This window comes from Urocitellus parryii, chromosome 7, assembly GCF_045843805.1.
Source record: "Urocitellus parryii isolate mUroPar1 chromosome 7, mUroPar1.hap1, whole genome shotgun sequence".
Lineage (NCBI taxonomy): Eukaryota > Metazoa > Chordata > Mammalia > Rodentia > Sciuridae > Urocitellus > Urocitellus parryii.
Window position 1 is genome coordinate 164,466,251 of NC_135537.1, and position 24,010 is coordinate 164,490,260.

Here is a 24,010-nt window from a genome sequence, read left to right on the forward strand (position 1 = left end):
TAGCTGTGTCTATTTTGTTTATTTATTTTCTAACAGAAAAAAACTTTATGCCCAAGAAAGAGGGAAAGACCAAGTTTTGACCCCTGTAGTACCTTTTTGAGAAAAGGATGCCCACTCACAGGCTTCATTGACTGAACAGGTTGGACACGAAGCTTCTTCCACTCTTCATTGAGAATTTGGGTTTTTTCTTGAACCTTTGCAAAATTTGCCACATATAGAGCCTAGCAAAGCCAAGAAAAAGATTAAGATATCAAAGCACGAGTGAAAAAATTTCAAATCCTCAACACTGAAGAAACATAATGAAATCTGCAATCTTTCACTTGGAAGCTATTTATTTATTTATTTATTTATTTATTTATTTATTTATTTATTTATTTATTTATTAATACTGGGGATTGAACCTACTAGGGTCTTGCAAATCCTCAGTCTGTCAGCTCACTACCTTTCCTTTTGAGCCAGGGTCTCCCTAAATTGCCCAGGCTGGCCTCAATCTTTCCAACTTCCTGTCTCAGCCTCCTGAGTATCCGAGATTATAGGCATGTTGCCACCACACCCACTTGAGAACGGTTTTTTACCTTTGCACCCATATTTGCCTGAAGTCGCTTAAGTTGTCGAAGTCGCATATATTCAGATTTCACTTTTCTTTTCCAGTAAGTGATACATTTGGAAGTTGGAGGATTTGGTATATCCATTTTGCTATACTCTTAAAGAGAGAGATAAGAATAGCATTTTATTAAAAAAAAAAGAATAGCATTTTATGCCCTGAAATGAAGCATTCCTCAAATTTGCATAAATATAGCAAATTATGCTTTCATTCCCACTAAACTTATTCATTAAAACATAACATTTATTTTTTTTATTTTTTTATTTTTTATTTATTTTTTAGTTCTCGGCGGACACAACATCTTTGTTGGTATGTGGTGCTAAGGATCGAACCCAGGCCGCACGCATGCCAGGTGAGCGCGCTACAGCTTGAGCCACATCCCCAGCCCAAAACATAACATTTAAAGAACTTAAATACACTAGTCTAATAAAAGTATCAATTTTTAAAAGATTTCAAATCAGCAATTCCCTGTCCAATTGTCAAAATGCTTAGTTTCTGTCCTGTGTGTGACTCATTTTAAATTAAGCTTTCAAGCTGGAGAATAGCTCAGTGGCAAGAGCTCTGCGCTTAGCACATGTGAGTCCCTGGGTTGGATCCCTAAGACCACACACACACACAGTTCTCCTGGAGATAGTAGGAAGTTAGATTTCTTGGACATAGGGAAAACTATTCACTGCTTTGACTAACAGAGCAAAGTTCATATCCAAGAGCTTTACAGAAAGACCCACCCACTACAAAACTGTTACCTATTAAATTACCTAAATCTACTCCATGTTTGTCTAGTAATAAAAGTAGATTATGACAACAACATAATCTTATCTCTCATCAGCAGCAAGACATATAGAAATTGATAACACTGAAAGTCACATTTTTAAATACTGAAATTAAGGTTCAAAATTTTAAAGAACATACTGTAACATACTTTACCTACTTTGTAGAATACCAGGAGAACTTCTGGATTTTATGATGTGTCTCTGTTCTTCAAAGGAATGGCCAGACAAAAAGGCAAAACAAGCGTTCAGCTTTGCAAAAGAAAACAGATAGTGATTTTATTAAATCACTGTAGTGGATTTAGACCCTGATGCCCTTAAGTAGGATGTTTCCCCCAAACTAGGAAGTCTTGAAGGTATCTGCTACCATTGCTTTTAGATGCAATTCAGGTCTCAATAATACTTGATGTTATTTTATCCTTCCATTCACATGTATAAGTATATTTTCACAATTATAAAGTTCATAAATGCTTTCCTGGACCCAGTTCTAGGCTTAGCCAGCAGGCCCAACAAACATTAAATACATGTAAAAATTCAATAAGATGTACAAGATAATGCTTTTACTCTATATTCACTAGTTAAGTTTCTTAGAGAACTAATTTATCCATTTCACCTAACATTTTAAATTCCCCAAAAATATTAAGAGGAATTATGAGGAGCCAAAATTTGAAATAGAAACTAAAGTTTCAGACTGTGTTTTTAAAAATTTCCTAGAAGATACTTTTTTTCTTCAGAGTATATCCTTAAATTTCTTCTAAAGAAACATTTAAAAATTACCTGTTACACTGCCTATAAGAAATGATTAGCACAAACAATAAAAGTTAATCTACCACCACACATATGCCACAATCAGATCACGATTATAATATTTCTGTACATAGATTTTTTTAAAAAATGTTTTTGTTACATTTGTGTGTGTGTGTGTGTGTATATGTATGTTGCTGGGGATAAAACCCAGGCCTTCTACATGCTAGATCCTTGTGCTACTACTGAGCTATGCCCCCAGCCCCATGCAGGTGGATTTTAAGAGTATATCCGAATGTTTTATTTGAAAACAAATGAAGTCACCTAATTCAATATTAGAGGAAACTGATGGTTGTTTTTGGATTTTGTTTGTTTTTTATTTTTTATTTTTTTGTAGTTGTAGATGGACAGCATGCCTTTATTTTATTTACTTTTACGTAGCATGGAGGATCAAACCCAGTGCTTCACATGTGCTAGGCAAGCCCTCTGCCACTGAGCTACAGCCCTAGCCCCTATTTGTTTTTTGATGGGGTCTTACTATGTTGCCCAGGCTGGCCTCAAACTTGTTGGCATAAGCAATTCTCCTGCCTCAGCATCTTTAGTAACTGAGACTTTAGGCAAAGAGGCAAATGCCACCACATCCAGGTTTTTTTGTTTTGTTTTGTTTTGTAGTAGTGGGACAAACCCAAGGCCTTGCAGCCTACTCCTATAATCCCAGCTACTCAGGAGGCTAAGGCAGGAGGATCACAAGTTAGAGACCACTCTTCTCAGAATAAAAAATAAAAGGGGGCTGGAGATATAGCTCAGTTGGTAGAATGCTTGCCTCGAATGCACAAAGCCCTGGGTTCAATCCCCAGCACCACACAAAACAAACAAACAAACAAACAAACAAACAAATAAATAAATAAACAAAAGGGGTTGTGGGGCTGGGGTTGTGGCTCAGAGGTAGAGCGCTCACCTACCACACGTGAGGCACTGGATTTGATCCTCAGCACCACATAAAAAAAATAAAATAAAATAAAGATATTGTGTGTCCACCTATAACTAAAAAATAAATATTAAAAAAATAAAAATAAAAGGGGTTGGGATGTAGCTCAGTGGTAAAGTGACCCTGGGTTCAACCTCCAATACCGAAATGAATGAATTAATTAATTAATTAATGTAAAGGAAAAAGAAGAAAGAATAGTAAAGAAGCAGAGAGATTTTCTGTTTCCTACTAACTCAAACCAAGTGATTTAAAATAGTCCAGTCAGGTATGGAGGCATACGTCTATAATAACAGCAACTCAGCAGGCTGAGTCAGGAGGATTGCCAAGTCTGCGGCCGGCCTGGGCAACACAGCAGAACCCTATCTCAAAATAAAAAGGGTGGGTGATATATCTCGGTGGTAGAGCACCCCTGGGCTCATTCCCCAATACCACAAAAAAGAAAAAAAAAAACAAAACAGAATTCCCCTGAGTTAAATATTATCTTTCTGGGGAAGGGAATGAAATAACAACAAAATCTAAGAATTTGAATCCTAGCCAGTGTAGTCATTGGTGCATGCCTGTATTCCCAGCTACTGAGGAGGCTGAGGCAGAGGGATCACTTGAGCTCAGAAGTTCCTGACCACCCTGGGCGATAACACAGCAACACCCTGTCATCCCAGCAGCTTGGGAGGTTAAGGCAGGAGGATTAAAGTTCAAAGCCAGCCTCAGCAATTTAGCAAGGCCCTAAAGTAACTTAGCAAGACCCTGTCTCTAAATAAAAATATGAAAAAAGGGCTGGGGATGTCGCTCACTGGTTAAGCACCTCTAGTTTTAATACCCAGTACCAAATAAATAAATAAATAAATAGGGTCCAGGGATGGTACTCAGTGCTGGAGCCCTTGGCTAGCATGCACAAGGCTCAAGTTCGATCCTTGGTGCCAATACACACAGGAAAAGGCCATACTTCATAATCACAGGTAATATTAAGTGATTGTTCACATAACTTCTGCCCTCAAAAACTTACTAGTAGTCTGATACAGGAAATGAAATATGTTTCAAATTAAGGATAAAACTAGCTGTCTCAGAAATCTTAGGCTAACTGGATAACAGATTATAGCTGCAGGCCTATAATCTCAGCAATTTGGAGGCTGAGGCAGGAGATTCATAAATTTGAGGCTAGCCTTAGCAGTTTATCCAGACTGTCTCAAAATTAAAAAATAAAAAGAATTGGGGATGTAGCTCAGTAGCAATCCCCATTACTGTGAGGGGAAAAAAGAAAAGAAAAGAAAGAAGTCTTATATTACTTTACCTAAGACCCAAATGACCCAATTGTTATAAATTATAACTCAGAAACAACACAACCTCCTTTAAGAAATGGTTTTGAGAGCCAGACTGGATGGTGCACGTCTGTAATCAGGAGGATCATAAGTTCAAAGCCAGCCTCAGTAAAAGTGAGGAGCTAAACAACTCACTGATATCCTGTCTCTAAATAAAATACAAAAAATAGGGCTGAGAATGTGACTCAGTGGTCGAGTGTCCTTGAGTTCAATCCTGGGTTCCCCCACCCAAAAAAACACAAAAATTATTTTGAACTACAATCCTTCTCTCAGTCAGTCCTTTTGGACTGATTTCTCTTTTTAAAACAGCAAACTTAGAACAGAGTGCTCCATCCATTTAAAACTGGAGATCAAGTAAGAAATGAACTTATTCTATCCATAACTGCTGGGTGTATGTGTAGATTTCTTAAAGGAAATGGCCACAGGAAAATATCAATACTTTTATTAAAGAAAGGAGTTATAACTGAAATGTGATCTCCTACAATATAGATGACAGCAAATACATCATAATAATCCAACAATTAAATGCAACCAATTCTAATTTCTCTCAAGTGTTTTATTTGGCCAGAGGAATATATACATACACTAGAATGCCATTAAGTTTTTTTTTTTTTTAATATTTATTTATTTTTTAGTTATTGGCGGACACAACATCTTTGTTTGTATGTGGTGCTGGAGGATCGAACCCGGGCCGCACGCATGCCAGGCGAGCGCGCTACCGCTGGAGCCACATCCCCAGCCCCGCCATTAAGTTTTAACCAGTCACATTGTAAAATAAGCCATACTTCCTCCTTTTACAATTAAAGCAATATTTGAATGTTTTGTGTCCATGAGTCAATATTTATTTCACTTGGCTTTTTAATGAGTCTTCAATGTCTCTAAAAGTTTATTTGGCAGTTGGTCAGTCCCCACAGGGTGTATGAGGAAGATGAAATACTGTAGGGAACAGATGGATATGATTAAAATAAACACAGCCATAAGATGTCACAGCAGCTGGATCCTAACCAACAACTATCATATCAAAGTAAAAAAAAAAAAAAAGGCAAATAAAAAAAATCAACATTCACTAGAACACTCTGGAGACAAATGGGGTCATCCATCTTGGGCAAAGGGAATAGCACACACATAAAAACACTTCATATTTCTATTAGAACTAGTTTTTAGTTATTTAAACATGCAAAACAGCACTTATATTCCAGTTAAGTACTGATGAGCCTTTCATTATATTCATTTGTACATTGAAGACAAAACACTAAAACATATGCTTTTTGGGGCATGAGTCTTTTTTTTTTTTGCTTTGTACACAATACCTCTATTTTATTTATTTATTTTTATGTGGTGCTGAGGATCGAACCCAGAGCCCTGCACATGCTAGGCGAGTGCTCTACTGCTGAGCCACAACCCCAGCCCCCCACCCCCGCATGAATCTTTATATTACCAATTCTAATAACAAGAGTAAGATAAATAGCCCAACAGGGAAAGATTGTTGATCTTTTTTTTTAATATTTATTTTTTAGTTTTAGGTGGAAACAATATCCTTATTTTATTTTTATGTGGTGCCGAGGATCAAACCCAGTGCCTCACGCATGCCAGGTGAGTGCTCTACCACTTGAGCCACATCCCCAATCCCCAACAGGGAAACACTGAACAGATACTTTTCCAAAAAAATTAGGAATGCCAAGTGCAGAGGCAATTGCAGTGACTTGGGAGGCTGAGGCAGGAGGATCATAAATTCAAGGCCTGCCTCAGCAACTTAGCAAGACCCTGTCTCAAAATAAAAAAATAAAAAGGGCTCAGGGGGGCTGGGGTTGTGGCTCACCGTAGAGCACTTGCCTTCGCACATGTGAGGCACTGCATTCCATCCTTAGCACCACATAAAAAAATAAATTCATTAAATAAAGACATTGTGTCCATCTTTAAAAAAATCTTTAAAAAACATAAATAAAAAATAGGGCCTGGGTTGTGGCTCGGTGGTAGAGTGCTTGCCTAGCATGTGTGAGGCACTGGGTTTGACCCTCAGCACCACACCACATAAAATTAAATAAAAAGATATTATGTCCATCTACAACTAAAAAATAAAATAAAATAAAATAAAAAGGGCTGGGGATGTGGCTCATGGTAAAGTGCCTCTGAGTCCAAAACCCAGTACAAGTACCAAAAATTTAAAAAAAAAAAAGACAGAAATGGCAAATAAGAACACAAAAAGATGTTCAACATCATTAGCCATTAGAGAAAAGCAAATTAAATTTGCAAAAATAGAAAAGACTGATAATACCAGTTGTGGGTGGGAACATTGTTATGGTTTGTATGTAAGGTGTCACCCAAAAACTCAATGCAAGAAAGTTCAGGGGAGAAATTATTGGATTGTGAGAGTCTTAACCCACTCAGTGAATTAATCCCCTGATACAGATTTACTGAGTGGTAACTGAAGTGGTAGGGTGTGGCTGGAGAAGGTGGGAATTAGGCTTTGGGGTATATATTTGTATCTGGCAAGTGGAATTCTTGCTCTGCTTCCTGATGATGTGAGCTGCTTTCCTCTGCCACACTCTCCCGTCATGACGTTCAGCCTCACCTGGAGCCCCGAGAAATAAAGCCAGCCTTCTATGGACTAAGACCTTTGAAACGGTGAGCCCTCAAATAAACCTTTTCTCCTCTATAATTGTGCTGGCTGGGTCCTTTAATCACAACAGCAAAAATGCTGGAGCAAGTGGAATCCTCATACATTGCTGGTGGAAAAGCAAAATGGCATAGCCATTATGCAAAACAGTCTCCCAGTTTTTATTTCTAAAATAAAATTAAAGCTGGACACAGTGGGAGGTTGAGGCTGCAGGATTTCAAGTTTGAGACCTGCTTCAGCAAGTTAGCAAGACCATCTCAAAATAAAAAATAAAAAGGGCTGGGATGTAGGGCTCAGTGGTAGAATGCCCCTGGGTTCAATCCCTAGTACCACAAAAAAATAATAAAGTAAAGCTAAATATAAGATTAAATATAACATTTCCAATTATCTGAGAGAAATGAAAGCATACATCCTTGCAAAGATCTATACACAAATGTTCAAGCCTCTTTATTTTAAAATAGCCAAAAGTAGGTAAACACAAAGATGAATACATTGGCTAATGGATACAAGATGGAATATATATGTATACACACACACACACACACACACACACACACAGAGTGAAATACTACTCAGCAATTAAAAAGGATAAACAATTCCTATTACATGCACAACACATCTCAAAAGTACTATTCTCAGGGGAACAAAAAAAATCATCCATAAACTATATACTGGGTTAGGGATATAGCTCAGTGGTACCTCAGCAAAGAGCTCTAGTGACATAACTGTGTCATTATGATGATCATCAATTTCATCAACATTCCCATTAAATAATTGCAACAAGGTACACAGCTGGATAGATCCCTCAATTAGGAGCTATTAAGCATTTTTTAAATTTATACTCTCCCAATTCTGCAAGATATTTACATTTGTCATTAGTTTGAGCTTCTGGGCACTATACACACATAAAGAACCTTACTAATAGGAAACTATGACCCTGAATTCTAACTTAAAATCAAATAATATTAATATTCTCTAGAGTTGTTTCATTAGGAGAATCAGGTCATTTGCACTGGAGACAGCGATGAGAAAACTCAAAGTAAGATTAGTTTTTGGAGACTCAGAGGAAAATGCTAGCTCTTGGGGTGTACAGTGCTGATTTAGAGAAGTTAAAGCAATCTCATGTGAGAGCCTTACCTTGGCTGTACTACACCAGCACAAAGCTTAATATTTAGTGACTGCTCATTTTCATTCAATAAAAACAGAGTGGGGCTGGGGATGTACCTCAGTGGCATAGTGCTTGCCTAGCAACTGCAAGGCCTTTTGTTTAATCCCTAGTGTTATCAAAGAAGTAAATAAAAAATAAACATTAAAAAATAAAAGCAAGGGCTGGGGATGTGGCTCAAGGGGTAGCACACTCCCTTGGCATGCGTGGGGCACTGGGTTCAATCCTCAGCACCATATACAAATAAAAAATAAAGATGTTGTGTCCACCGAAAACTAAAAAATAAATATTAAAAAGTTCTCTCTCTCTAAAAAATAAAATAAAATAAAATAAATAAAATCAAGACTCTTCAGTCAATTTTGAATCAAATTATTAGGATAAATGAGTCAGGGAATATAACATATCAGAAGCACTAAACGCCAACTACTTACTACGTAACTTTTGACTTTAGGATTTGGAGCACTGAAGTCCCAAATGATGGTCGCTGATGGGCTATAAAGGTAGGAAAGAACCCAGAACACAGTGTGGATGAAAGAAAACAAACAAAATAAGCTGGAACATTCCTGTATGGAGGTATTCCCTAAGAGCACAGTTCTTCCTTTTTCACCTATCAGGTATAATTATCTTCACATTTCTCCATATGTCCATCCCCTGCCTCACAGTTTGTTGTTGCTTTGTATTGAAGATTGAACTTAGGAACACTCTGCCACTGAGCTTAACCACTAAGCTACATCCCCAGCACATTTCATTTTTTTATTTTGAGACAGGGTCTTACTAAGTTGCAGAGGCTATCCTTCAATTTACAATCCTCCTGCCTCAACCTCCCAAGTAGGCAAGTGCCACTGCACCAGGTTTACACTTCAGAATTTTTAAGCTGTGCTTTAGCATCAATTTCCAGGAATGGCTCACATATACTCTGTTCGTGGCAGAATTAGGATCCATTATTTCTTGAGTTCCAGTCCCCAAAATGTTATTACTATTATTTATTCCACAAATATATACTAAGCACTTATTAACTACACACCAGGCACTATTTAGGTGGTTGGGTGTACATCAATGAATAAAACAGACAAACATTTTTGCTTTTTGCAGAACTGATTCACACTGTGATATACCATACATGAATCTTCTTTTTTTGTGGGGGGGCACAGATTAAACTCAGAGGCACTGGACCACATCTCCAGCCCTATTTTGTATTTTATTTTATTTAAATATTTTTTAAGTTGTAGATAGACACAATATCTTTATTTTATTTATTTTTTTAATGTGGTGCTGAGGATCAAACCCAGTGCTCCACCCTTGCCAGGCAAGAGCTCAACCACTGAGCTACAACCCCAGTCCCTGTATTTTATTAGAGACAGGGTCTCACTGAGTTGTTTAGCGCCTCACCTTTGCTGAGGCTGGCTTTGAACGCAATCCTCCTGCCTCAGCCTCCCCAGTCGCTAGGATTATAGGCGTGGGCCTCCTGCACCTGGCCACACATGAATCTTGCCCATAATAGTATTATGGATGGCCCCTTCCACCACGGGACCAGCACGCTGGCTTCATACTAGAGGTTGGAAGCATAGAAGTTAACTAGTGAGATCAAAATAAACACACAAACTCAATTTACCTTTTTCTTTGACCAGGTCTGAGAGGCTCTCCTCTCTGGTTCCTGCCTCCAGCCACCAGGTGGGGCGGCAAGGTTTACATAGACTAGCAGGAGAGAGAGAGAGAGAGGGCACGCCAGGGAGTGGCCTTTTATTGGGGAACAAGAAATTCAGGGGAAAATTCCATCCAATGAAGGTTGAGGGGGACAGCATTCCAAGGTCAGGGTCAGTGATTGGTCTCAGGGTCAATGGTCAGTCACACCCCCATACAATGGGCTCTGGCACCTGGAAAGGGTGGGGATTAGTTCCGACACAGTTTAGCCAGAATGCCTCACACCCAATCAGGGAGGCGCCCAATCACGTGCAAGAATGGCTTCCCACAGCCCCTTATTCTGTCTTTATTTGTTTTTAAGTACTTATTTCCTTACTCACACTCTCTTCTATGTAAGTCTGTCATCTCTTTCCTCAATGCCACACAGAATCCCAGGGCTTTTTAAAAACAGACAAGCTCTTACAGAAACCTTAGAATTAGAGTTTTCTCAGGCTGGAAACTGAATTCAATACTGGTTTCCTTATCTTAAGATCACCCAGTGGAGCATTTTTCTATTCAGAGTAGAAAACGTAGAGAAAGACTCACACTTTCAACTCCATCCTTGCGCCCACCCAGTTGTTCCTGTCCCTGACCCTTTTCTCTCATCTTTCCCCGCCAAGCCCTAGGCTTCAGATCTAGGCTACTCTGCTTATAATCTTGTATTTTACACATCAAAGGTCCATCCTCCATATTCCAATGGCGGCATCCTTTCACACCACTTCTCCTCCCGGTCCCCCAAACAATTTCTCAGTAGTCACTTTTTACCGAAATAAAAGTTTGGCCTACATTTCCTAACGGGCTTGTCCCAAATATGACAGCTTTACTCTGCTCCAAGGCACTTTCACTTATATCATTTGATCCTCGGGAGAAGCCTATGGGTGGTCGCAATTGGTGCCAGCCTAAGTCTGGAGGTTAGGAAGCTTATTCAGGGCTGGGTTTGGAATAAGGCAGATGAGGCCAGAGAAGCTCCTGGAAAGCAAAATGTAAGGAAGGGTTCTCTCTGCACTTGCAGTATGCTGAGAGTCACTGCCCCCTTACACTTTGCTCTTTAGCCTCACTCACCTCGCTGTAGTTCCGGCCCTGTTTTTACTGCCATCCCTTCCTCAACATCCCCCAAAGCCATCGCAAGCTCAGCCCAGGTCTCTGGGCTTTCCCGTGCACAGCCCCAGATCCCCGGGAGTCCACCTCGCTAAGGGACCCCGCAGGTGCCACCACCCACCAGGGCCCACTCTGCGCTGGGGCTCCCGCCCACCGGCCCACCCCTCCTTCCAACGGGATTGCCCGTCTCGGGGCCCGCCCCCGCCGCTCCCCCTTCGGGACACACAGCCCATCCAGTCTCAGACGCAGTCCCCGCCGGGGGCTCTCTACTCAGTCGCCCCCTGTCCCCTAGACCACGGAACGGGAAGGGGCGCCCTGCTACCCGCGGCCAGGCAGGTAGTGTATCCCTCAGGTTCCTCCCGATTCCCAGATCACTTCGCCTTTCCCTCCCTCCTGACCCGGCGGCGGCGGTGTGCGGAGGCCGGGCCCCACCACCCGGCCCGGGCTTGTTTACTCACTCACCCTCCATCCCGAGCCACAGGGACCCGCCGCTAAGACGCCTGCGCGCCGCGGCCCCGCCTCCGCGGCGCGGCCCCGCCCCGCGCCCTCTTAGGCGCAAGCGCGTGGAGCCGCCAGTGCCGCTCCGGTGGCCCACCTGGTCCTCCTCCTTTGATCTTAAGCTGAGAGATCCGGAGTAGGAAAACTTCTATTTGGTCTCAGGTTGCTAGGGCTCAGGAGGGCCTGGTGGTGCAGCCCAAACCTGACGATTTCTAAGGTGGCGCTGTCAGTGGAGAGGAAGGGCTTTGTGTCAACTTTCCACAGCCACTAATAACATCTCTCGAAGATCTCCTCCAGCCCTGCTGGGGACCAGCCGCATCTAACTTCGACGTTTGAAGGCAAGCTAGAACCCCCTCAAACAGATGCCACACACCTACCAATTCTGCAAACTTATGTGCTCTAAGTTCTTGCTCTATTTACACTTTATTTCCCTGTTTCTGTCAATAGTTCTCCCAGTCACTTAAAATAAAAAATATAGCCTTGTATCAAAGTATTTCCTCACAAGATACTTACTACTAAGGGAAATTTTATAACTTTACAGAAATCTGTCAGACACTACTTTGACCAAGTGATCAAAGTTAATATCATAGGTGATGGGAAATTTCTTAGCAGATTCTCAATATAGTGCAATGAGGAAAGTACAAAATCATCCCGCGGTATTCTTGACAAAAATGTAAAAGCGGAGGGGCTGAGGCAGAGCACTTGCCTAGCATGCATGAGGTACTGGGTTCGATCCTTAGGGCCACAAACAAAAAATAAGCAAATAAAAAGTGAGAGCTGAGTTTAACGCAGAAACATCAGAGAAATTCAAAATGAGAAACAATCTACAAAATAATTGACCAGTGTCTTCAAAAGTACCAAGATTGGGCTGGGGTTGTGGATCAGTGGTAGAGCACTTGCCTAGCATGTGTGAGGCACTGGGTTTCATCCTTAGCATTGCATACAAAAATAAGTAAATAAAGGCATGCTGTCCATTTATAACTACAGGAAAAGGGAAAAAAAAAAAGGACATGAGAGGGATAATTTGATGGAGTTAGAATTAGGCCTCTAGATTAATAGGGTTTTTAAAATCAGTTTTAATTCCTCATTTGGATCATTTATGTAAGGAAGTTAGGTGAAAAGTATACAGGATTACTGTCCCTTTTTTCTAATTATTTTGTAAATGTGAAAATTATTTCAAAAAATAATATTAAGCTGGGTTCCTTAGCACATTCTTGTAATACCAGCTCCTAGGGAGACTGAGACAGGAGGATAACAAGTTTGAGGCCAGCCTGGGCGACTTAGTGAAACTTATTTTTATTTCTCAAGATAAAAAATAAAAAGAGCTGGGGATGTAGCTCAGTGGTAGAACACCACACACAAATACACACAAAAAATATGTATTTATACATATTATATATATATATATATATATATATATATACACACACACACACACACACACATATGCATACATGTGTATATATGAAGTTAAATTTTGAAATTAATCTGGGCACAGTGGTACATGCCTGTGTTCCCAGCGACTCAGAAGGCTGAGACAGGAGGATCCCAAGTTTGAGGTTAGCCTCAGCAACTCAGAGAGACCCTGTCTCAAAAAAGTAAAAGGAGGGTTGGGGATATGGCTCAAGTGGTAGCGTGCTTGCCTAGCATGCATGAGGCACTGGGTTTGATTCTCAGCACCACATAAAAATAAAATAAAGATATTGTGTCTACCTAAAACTAAAAAATAAATATTAAAAAAAAGTAAAAGGAACTGAGGGGCTCAGAAGACTGAAGAAGGAGGATCCAAGTTCAAAGCCAGCCTTAGCAAAAGCGAGGCACTAAGCAATCCAATGAGACCCTGTTTCTAAATAAAATACAAAATAGGGCTGGGATGTGGCTCAGTGGTCAAGTGCCCATGAGTTCAATTCCTGGTACAAAAAAAAAAAAAAAAGACAAGAAAAAGAACTGAGGGTGTAGTTCAGTGACAGAGCATCCCTGGGTTTAGTCCTAAATACTGAAAATAAATAAATAAATAAATAAATAAATACAAAACAAAACTACCTTGATTTTTGTCCCAAAGTGTATAATTATAAAAATTTATGATTTTCTTTTTTTTTTTCAAATAATTTTCATGACAATTTTAAGAAGTAGGTAGGGCAAATTTCAGTTTTACATAGCAGGCTATGTGGGCAAAAAGGGAGTTAAATGATGTGCCTTACACAGTTGAAAAATTGCCCTGTCAGGTCTTATTCTCAAATCTCTGGATTCCAGATATACTATCCTTGTCAGTATATCAAAATCTTTGATTTTGCTACTATCCTCCTTGCATCTATTTGTTTAACTACCACTCAAAACAATTACTCCTTTATATTGTACTTGTAATTTGCAATGATGTTCCTTTCCATTTCCACTGCCTAGATAAGTGTTTCTCAAACTAGGATCACATTGAAATCACCTACAGAGCCCTAATAACTACCGAGGCCTGCTTTCCATATCCAGAAAGTCTGATTAATTATTATTTGATCCCGGGTATTGCCTAGGTTTCAAGAATTACATAAACATTCCAAGTGATTATAGCATGTAGCCAAGTTTGATAACTGTTGCACTGCATTAATAATTGTTAGAAGAATGTGGGTTTTCTAAGGAGAGTCTAGAAAATCTGAAAGTCAGGAGAGAGATTAGTGAGAGATTTGAGTACCATCAATATATTAATAGTAACTGAAACCACAGGAATACTCTATTACTTTGGGAGACTGTGCCAAGAAAAGAGAGCAGAGGTACAGAGAACTTTTTTTTTTTTTTTTTTTTGAGAGAGTGAGAGAGGAGAGAGAGAGAGAGAGAGAATTTTTAATATTTATTTTATTTAGTTCTCGGCGGACACAACATCTTTGTTGGTATGTGGTGCTGAGGATCGAACCCGGGCCGCACGCATGCGAGGCGAGCGAGCGCGCTACCGCTTGAGCCACATCCCCAGCCCCAGAGAACTTTTAAGATAACAAAGAAAGTATGGTTACAGAATTTTTTTTTTAAGTGGACACAATACCTTTATTTTATTTGTTTATTTTTTATGGTGCTAGGATAGAACCTAGTGCCTCACATGTGCTAGGCTAGTGCTCTACCACTAAGCCACAACTGCAGCCCAGTTACAGAAATATTTTGAGATGGAAACTGAAGGGATTTTGACCAAAGTCAAGGATGTAGCCTACCTCAAGTCCCACCTGCTGGTCCAGCAGTCTTGCCCTCATGGTCCTTCCTAAGGCTTCAACTCCAGTTCTACTTTAAGCTTACTGCCACACATTCTACCTATTTCATATCCACCATAATATGTGGCATAGGATTAAACAGAATTCAGTAATCCTCATTCACTGAAGAATTATAAAAACAACTTTTACATCACAGTGAGTGTGGGTTTTGTTTTTGTTTTTGTTTCTGAAGCAGGTCTCACTATGTTATCTAGGTTGGCCTCTAACTCTTGGATTCAAGGGATCGTCCTGCCTCAGCCTCTCAAATGCTAGGACTACAGGCCCATGCCACTAAGCCTGCCTCTGTATGGGGTTTTTGAGGGAAGTTTTGTTTGCCAGTTAATTTCCTCTCATTTTGCAGGGAGACAGTTTTTCCTGAGACCAGGCTTTTTCTCAGCTGACTCTGTTCCATGAGGCACTATCAGCCAACATTTGTTTGGCGAGCTTTTGCTCTGCATCTCTTTTTCTTTCCAATCCTTCAGGTCTTTGTCCTATAAATTCGTAGAAAAAGCTGTTGGCAAGTGGTCAGCAACAGGACCTCTAAAAAACAGTACCATCACCTCTGCCCCACTCCTCCCAGCTCCACCCCCAGGCAGTTAATGGAAGAAAGGAATAACTGTGTCACTCTTGGCTTCTCCTTGCTCATCTTGCTCTTAAATTGGAGGCCTCTGGGGCTGTAAGAAACTGGACAAAGTGTGCTGAGTAGTCTAATAGGGCTGGTTCCTTTTTTGAAAGTCCTCTATTTCGGAAAAATAAAATTATGTGTTTAATTTCTGAAACCTAATGCCTGATTTGCCTTGGCAGCCCTTCTCTTGGGCTTGGCTGAGAGTCCGGCAACATTAGTATACTGATTAATACCAGCTCAACTTGTTCCCTGGAGAAGAGCATTATTTACTGGATTGTTTTCTTAAATCCTTTTTAATTTGCTGTGTTTTAGCATACTCTGACTGGCTTTAACATGTTGTTATCTCTTACCATGGGCCATAATGAAGCTGGAGGGAAGACTCCCATCTCTGTGTGCTCATATCCTCATCACAAAGCAAGATTTTGTTCAACCTAGTGATTAGAAATGAGACATCACATGTTCTAATCCTTCTGAGATGTCCGAGTTCTAAGTGTACTTTCATCCTCTGCTGGTCCTCAGGCCACTGGTAGAAAGGGAAAGAGAAGGGCTGGGGTAGTGGCTCAGTGGTAGAGTGCTCGCCTCCTTGCACTTGTGAGACCCTGGGTTCGATCCTCAGCACCACATAAACAAAAATAAGTGAAATAAAAGTATTGTGTCTAATTACAACTAATATATATATATATATATGGAAGGAGAAGATGTTTCCCAGAGTCAGGTCTTTCTACACTATTCCTTCCTTCCAACCTGACAACCTGAGCTCCTTTGAATGGTGCCCCCTTGGCCCCTTCTGCCCCTCCTTTGTAAAGCCCACAGAGATATTAAATAGTAATTCTTAGAGGGGACACAGAGGACTGAGGGAAGATTGGGCCCCACACTGGTCCCTGACAGAGAAGTGTAAACACAGCTGTGGAGATGGGAGCAAACCATCCTCCCTCCCCCCAGTTCCCACCCAGAAGCAGGGAAAGGCCACCCTGCAGTGAAGAACCAAACAAGAAAACAAAGCAAAGCACAAACCTAAATGTCTGCACGAAGGTCGCCAGAAACTGGGGCTGTTGCCCAGGACTTGGTGGGGCTAGCTGAAGTGCCAGACCCCTCCCTGAATACTTAGAGGCAAAGGCAACTCCAAAGCAAGTTGAGGTCTGGACATTACGGAGCCTGGAAACATAGCTCGATTTTTGAAACCTTTCCATTCCGGACACTTTGTCCTCTGATCTCAGAAAACACGTTTTCTGCCTTAGGTACTTAGCTCCTGACCCCTAGTTGCTTAGGGATCATAATAATGAATTCAATTCAGGAAGTAAGAACAGGCCCACAATAAACCCTTGTCCGGGGCTTGTTATAAGTTTAAACTCTGAGCCTCCAAGCCAAAATACTATGTGGGGCTCCCTTAGCCTTTGTTAAATACAAAATAAATAATTCCAGCAGGAAGGAACTTTCTCTTTTGGGGATTACTTGGGTGGGATTCATGCCTTTTTTGGTACATATTGTAAAAGCTCCAAGCCCTCAGCAAGGGTGGTGCTGCCCATTCTTGCTCTCTCAGGCACAGTTAATGCAGGGCCTTGATCTCTGGGGACACGCCTTTGGCACAGCACTGCCTGAGAAGTAGCTCTGGTCGGGTGGACAGCTAATGAACTGTGCTTCCTTTTTGGCTCTCAGGGTCCTCAACAAGCAAAGGAGAAATGGCAGAACTCAAAAAAATGATAGCAGCCTTCAAATACTGAGTACTTATTATATGCCTGGCACTGTGCTAAGTGCTTTACAGGATTGTCTCATTTCATATGAAGTCAGGAATATCCTTGTTCCCATTTTACAACTGAGGAAACCAGGGCTTTAAGAGATTCTATTTTCTATTTTTTTTTTTTTTAAATTTTGTGGTGCTGAGGATCAAACCCAAAGCCTTGTGCATGTAAGGCAAGCATTCTACCAACTGAGTTATATGCCCAGCCCCTTAATATATTTTTAGTGGTACATTATAATTATACATAATGGTGGGATTCATTGCTTTTCTTTTTCTTTTTTTCTTCTTGTTTTTTTTTTTTTTTTTTTTTTTTTTTTTTTGGTTTTTTATAGTGCTGAGGATAGAACCCAGGGCCTGCTAGGCAAGTGCTCTATCCTACCACTAGGTTACAGCCCTGATTTTTTTTTTTTTTTTGGGGGGGGAGGGTGCTAGGAATTAAACTCAAGGGCACTTAACCACTGAGACATATCCCCAGCCCTATTTTGTATTTTATTTAGAGACAGGGTCTCATTGCGTTGCTTGGCACTTTGCTTTTGCTGAGGCTGGCTTTGAATTTGGATCCTCTTGCATCAGTCTTCTGATCCCTGCTTCTTTTTAAAATTTTGTTTTGAGATAGCATCTCATTAAGTTGCCCAGGTTGGCCTTGAACTTACCATCCTCCTGCCTCAGTCACCTCAGTAGCTGGAATTATAGATGTGTGACACCAAACTTTCCAGATTCCAGAACTTTCCCCAGGTTATGCAGCTAGTAAGTGCTATGACCAGGATTTGTACCCAGTCATTCTTACCCTTCAACCCATGCTCTGAACCACTCTTCTCTACGTCCTCCATTCCCAGAGGTCTCTGACATCATGATTCTGGATTCTTTCCATGGCTTTTTCTCTCACCAGTGGTGCCAGAAAGAGAATGTTCTTGGGACTTTCATCTGAAAGTCCAGAAGAAAACAGCCTGTGTAAGTTAAGAGGCCCTTTACTCCCTCTGTACTAGAGATGCCAATCAAAAAAAAAAAAAAAAAAAAAGCTGTATACTCCAAAGATCCCCTATCAGCAGGGAACAATGTGTGTAGGAAGACAAACAAATCCTAGCCAGGCAGGAAAGGGGAGTTCCTCATGGTTCTGTGATTTCCCCTTCTCTGTTCTCTAGCTTATCAGCAAGGCTTCATGGTACTGATGCTATAGTTCTTTGAACCCAGTGTGTTACGATAGGACACCAGGATAAAGAGACCCTTTCAGAACAAGATAAATGGCCACTACTCAAAATACATACATGCACTGATTACATCCATGATACTGAATATAAAGGAACAAAAATAAATCACATTTATTTACATATTTAACCAATTGCTTTTAGCATTCACTTAATCATTAGACGTGGCGGTGTTTGTGAATCCATGTAAGCCTTGCAAGATGCTGAAAGGTAAGTATTATTATTCCCATTTTACAGACAAGGAGACTGAGCCCTTTTGTCCATATTGCCCATGGTGGTAAGAAGGCAGCTGGAATTCAAACCTAGGTTTGGTCAGTCTGATTCCAACATCTGCATTCTTTTCAATAAAATGACTGCTGAAAAGAACAAAATTACAAGACTGGAAAGATCTCAAAATATATTGGATTTATAGTTTTCATAAGTAAAGGTGTTACACATTATGATAGTAACTTCTATTTATTGCATGCATACTAAGTGCCAGGCATTGGGACCAAAGGCTTCCCATGCATTATCTATGCTACTTAGTGAGACACGTGCTAGTAACCCTATTTTGCAAATCAGAAACAAGCTCAAAAGAATTAGGTAACTGGCACAAAGTCACATACAAGCCAAATAAGCAATGAATCTGAGCTTCAAACCCATGTCTACTTGATTCCAGAGTGTGTGTTCTTAACCACAAAGGCAATAACAATGATGATAATGTACATTGACTATAAGCCAAGTTCTGCTTTAAGTGCTTTGTATCTTATAATCTAGAGATATTATTATCAGGGCTGGGGTTGTGGCTCATCGGTAGAGTGCTCACCTTGCAAGTGTGAGACCCTGGGTTCAATCCTCAGCACCACATAAAAATAAGTAAGTGTGGGCTGGGGATGTGGCTCAAGCGGTAGCGCGCTCGCCTGGCATGCGTACGACCCGGGTTCAATCCTCAGCACCACATACCAACAAAGATGTTGTGTCTGCCGAGAACTAAAAAATAAATATTAAAAATTCTCTCTCTCTCTCTCTCCTCTCTCACTCTCTCTTAAAAAAAAAAAAAAAAAAAAAACAGTACTCCAGCTCTCTAGGAGTGCAATAAAAAAAAAAAAAGTAAGTGAAATAAAGGTATTGTGTCCAACTACAACAACTACAACTAAAAAATAAATAATAAAAAAAGAGATATTATTATTATTATTCCCATTTTAGGAATGAAGAAAATATTGCCTTTATATTACTTAAGCTTTATATTATAGACACCACACATTTAATACACATGGTCTATGATCATTGTGTTTGTTTAACATACATTGGATTTTTGTTATGATCTAGAAAACAATTTATTTCATGTCATAGTTTTTTTTTTCTTCGTTGTCCATCTAATGCAGTAAGGTCTTTTTTAAAAATTTTTTTTAGTTGTAGATGAACATACAGTATCTTTATGTTTATGTGGTGCTGCAGATCAAAACCAGTGTCTCACATATGTGAGGCAAGCACTTTACCACTGAGCTGCAACCCCAGCCCCTAAGGTCTTAATTAAGGGAAAGGACATGACAAGATACTGCCTTCAGTGAAGCAAGCACAGTGAAGAGAGGGGAAGTACAGAGTGGGGAAGGCTTTCTGTGCCAGGATCCCTATCTGGTTGTCTTTCTGACCAGACTTCCTTATCCCTTCCTAATACCTAATTTAATAGGGATATTAGTTTTAAATGAAACAATTTGTATGAAGCATTAAGCACTTGGCATGACTTGGTAAATGAACATGAGTACACCATGTTATACAACATCCAGCTCCTGGGGTGCTGGGATAGGACAGAAGTGTTCCTGGGGATGGTTTTATAGGACATCCCTGAGGAACAGGGGGAGGGAGAGAGCAATCTTGGCATCTGTCATTGGGTCCTGACAGCTATGATGAGTCAGCCCCAGGTGCTGAGGGACCAGCTCTGTTCTCAAAACTGAAGGGCGTGTGCTATGGTCACTTGGCAATGGTCCTCCTCAGTCACGCTGTCTGAGTGTCATTCTTGTAAATTTGGTTGGGTTCTTTTCAGAAAAACAGCCTTTACTATGTGATGTCATAGTCGAGCCTGGGTCAGAGAGGGAGGGGGAAGGAGGTTTGTGCTGATGTCTGGGAATCTTCTTAATTCTGGAGTAGTCTATCTGGTTCTGGAGGAAATTATTCTTTCTTCCTCTCAAGACCCAATAACAGGGGCTGGGGTTGTGACTCAGTGGTAGAGTGCTCACCTAGCGCGTGTGGGGCACTGGGTTTGATCCTCAGCACCACATAAAAATAAATAAATAAAATAAAGGTATTGTGTCCAACTACAACTAAAAAAGAAAAAAATGTTTAAAAAAAGTCAAAAAAAAAAAAAGAGGGTATAGCTCAGTGGTAGACTTCATGCTTAGCATGCACAAGACTGGGTTAATCCTACTCTCAAAAGACACAATAAGGAATCAATATTCCAATTTGGGATTTGGGAAATAAATCATAAAGGTTAAATCATGGACCCTAGCACCAAGCTATCCTAGGTTCAAGTCCTGGTTCTAACAATTACTAGCTCTGGGACCTTAAACTCTCTGCTAATCTAAAAAAGATAATTCTGATGTTAAGGTGGTGAGGCTTTAAGAATGTGTGCCAAGGGCCTAGGAGTAGAACTCAGTGTTAGAACATTCACCTAGCCACGTGTAGAGCCCTGGCTTTGATCTCCAGCATCACACGCACAAGTGTGCAAAGCACTTGGCACATATGTCAAAGAACACATAATCCAACACATGGTGAGTGTTCAATAAATGGTAGGTCCTATTAGCAGCTGATGAATAATATGGCTGATTTTTTTCCTTTTTTACCAACTTGGGAAACAAAGTTTTCTCCAATTACCATTCTTCCCTCAGAGGTGGTCAGGCTCCTCATACTAGATGTGCCATCATTATGGAGATGAGGAGGCTGGGGACAGATGGAGTGGTTGTATCTCTTTCATTTATCTTCCGTCTCTTAGCTAGCTCGCTCCTTAGCTCAGCTCCTCTGGTTCTTCCTGCTGCCTTCCTTCCCTCTGAAGAAGTCTATCTCCTCTCTCTGGTTTGGAAGACTCAGTCAGGACTTCTGGCTTCCCTGATCCCTGACTCTCCCCCACATCTTCTCTTGTTTTCTGCTCTTTATTTTGCAGACAGCTAGGGAAAAGGCTAGCATGTGTAAACTAATTGCAAGATGTTCCCTGTAGAATTTTGAGGTGTAGGAGGTTCCCAGTACATTTGATTCCCTCCTGTGTTGTTCTGAATCTGTGGGTGGATGGGGTGGGGGGAGGCTGAAGAGTGGAAATGGCACTCCTTCAAAGGGTTGAGTCACCTCTGCTCCTGTTCCAGGCAGGATGGCCCTTGGCCTGTAACAAGAAGAGAAAAGTATGGGGCAGCAGGATCTCAGCTCAGAAAGAATCAATCTACATTGGAGCAAGATATCTCACAACAATGATCAGCTGGACCAGAATCAAATTCCTTTCTTTGAAAGGGGGTGAGAGGTAGAGTCATGGACAGAGGAATACGGGAATGTTTAAGAACCTTAAATACAACTAAAAAATGTTAAAAAAAAAAAAAAAGAAAGAAAGAAAAGGAAGGAGGCACATCTACAATGTCATGGAAAGATAACTAAGACATGTTGTTGAGTGTAAAATGTCACTGAATAAAAGGGATATTAAATCTCATTTTTTTAAATACAAAATTTGTGGGCAGATGAGAAAGGAGTGGGGGAATAGAGTCTCCTGTATTAAATATTTTGCAACTTGTATACATTCATGTAATATTTGCATTAAAAAGTACATTGTGTGGGGCTGGGGATGTGGCTCAAGCGGTAGCGCGATCGCCTGGCATGCCTGCAGCCCGGTTCGATCCTCAGCACCACATACAAACAAAGATGTTGTGTCCGCTGAGAACTAAAAAAAAAATAAATATTAAAAATTCTCTCTCTCTCTCTCTCTCTATCCTCTCTCTATCTTAAAAAAAAAAATAAATATTAAAATTCTTTCTCTCCTCCCTCTCTCTCTCTCTTTAAAAAAAAAGTACATTGTGTTTTTTTTTTAAATTTAGTTGCAGATGGATACAATATCTTCATTTATTTATTTTTATGTGGTGCTGAGGATCGAACCCAGTGCCTCATACTTGAGAGGCAAGTGCTCTGCCACTGAGCCACAATCCCAGCCCTACATTTTTTTTTTATTTATTCATTTTTGGGGTACTGGGGATTGAACCCAGGGGTGCTTTACTACATCCTTAGCTGGCCTTGAACTTGCAATTCTCCTGTGTCAACCCCCTGAGTTGCTGGGAATACAGGCATATGCCACTATACCTGTCAAAAAGTATATTTTAAATAGTTAAAGCAAAAGTGGACTTAGAAAGATATCAGTCTCAGTCCCGAATAAAGCCCTTCCTTTTCCATTATTGCCAATCATGAGATTATATTCTATGACTACTGAGAAGAGGAAGATGTGTGGAAGGACTGGTGAAGATGTGTTACCAGCCCTCAGTCAGCCCCAAAGTACCCTGAAAGTAGATCCTCAGTTACTAGGATGCCCTAAGGGGTCAATAAAACATCCCCACAAACTGGATGTGATGGTGTAATCCCAGCAATTTAGGAGACTCAGGCAGGAGACTAGCAAATTTGAAGCCAGCCTCAGCAACATAACCATGTAGCTCAGTGGTAAAACACCTGTGGGTTTCATCCCTGGTACCAAAAACAAAAACAAATCCACACATCCAGCTTCTGGGAAGAGAAAAATCAAGAGAGAAAATTTATAGATTCTCCTATTTGAGAGTTTGAATCCCAAGTTTAGGAATGACTCTAATAAGCTGTCCTCCACCATTATGCAAACTTAACCCCAACCCTAGGCCAAAAATAATACTTCCTATTAAGTTGCTTGTATTTTCCTTTTTTCATTCTAAGGCCATTTTACCTATGAAAATGTTGAGCTTCAGAAATGGAAAATGATCTGCCCAAGATTCCACAGCAAGACAGAGGCAGAGTCTGCCTTCAGAATCCTAATCAATGTTTGTCTTTTTATCCAGTGTACCAGACTGCCCTATTCAACCCAACAGTTGCTTTTATCACATTTAACCTTTTTCTTCCTTTTTTTTAGTACTGGAGATTGAACTCAGGGGCACTCAACCACTGAGCCACATCCCCAGCCCCATTTTGTATTTTATTTAGAGATGGATCTCAATGAGTTGCTTAGCGCCTTGCCTTTGCTGAAGCTGGCTTTGAACCCTTGATCTTCTTATCTCAGCCTCTGGAGCTGCTGGGATTACAGGTATGCATCACTGTGCCTGGCCCCAGCTCTTTTTTAATATTTAATTTAGACATAGGGTCTTGCTAAGCTGCCCAGGGCCTTGCTAAACTGTTGAGGCTGGCTTTGAACTCTTACATTTAATCTTGACTGCGACCTCTTTCCTAATCCACAATAGTCTCCTGTGCTTCTGGCCCATCCAGTGGAAATGGCTTGTTTCCCTTGTGTTCCTCCTTGCTCCCTCCTCCTATTTTAGCACCGTGAAACCTCCCTTCCTTCTTTCTTGGAAAGGGCAATCTTGGGAAGAAGGGACAGATTTGGTCCCCAGCCTGAAGTGGGGCCACCTGGCTTTTATCTGCACCATTGCAAGAATGATCATTAGTAGGAGGGCTTTGGGGCATGTAACAAGAAGGCCATGTCCCCTCTCCCACAGATGCCTTGCTAAAGCAATCTCTTGATTCTAGTCATGGAGCAGGATAACATGCCATGTGGCCAG

At 40.7% G+C, this 24,010-nt stretch overlaps 1 protein-coding gene across 5 annotated transcripts in view; it reads right to left on the reverse strand.

Moving 5' to 3' along the window:
* The window catches only part of Ezh1 (enhancer of zeste 1 polycomb repressive complex 2 subunit), a 36,068-nt gene extending 24,578 nt beyond the window's left edge, over window positions 1-11,490 (reverse strand). Inside the window, exons 1-5 of one of the 5 annotated variants that reach the window (XM_026386796.2) lie at window positions 11,445-11,459; window positions 9,817-9,899; window positions 1,536-1,626; window positions 576-703; window positions 93-221 (exon numbers count right to left, since the gene is read on the reverse strand). In XM_026386796.2, the coding sequence (XP_026242581.1) occupies window positions 93-221; window positions 576-703; window positions 1,536-1,626; window positions 9,817-9,899; window positions 11,445-11,451 (438 nt within the window). In that variant the 5' untranslated portion in view covers window positions 11,452-11,459. Of the gene's footprint in view, window positions 1-92; window positions 222-575; window positions 704-1,531; window positions 1,627-8,635; window positions 8,697-9,593; window positions 9,700-9,816; window positions 9,900-11,444 lie in introns of those variants that run through there. The other 4 variants (XM_026386799.2, XM_026386800.2, XM_026386798.2 and 1 more) reach the window with 4 other exon arrangements.
* Window positions 11,491-24,010: the final 12,520 nt, after the last annotated feature.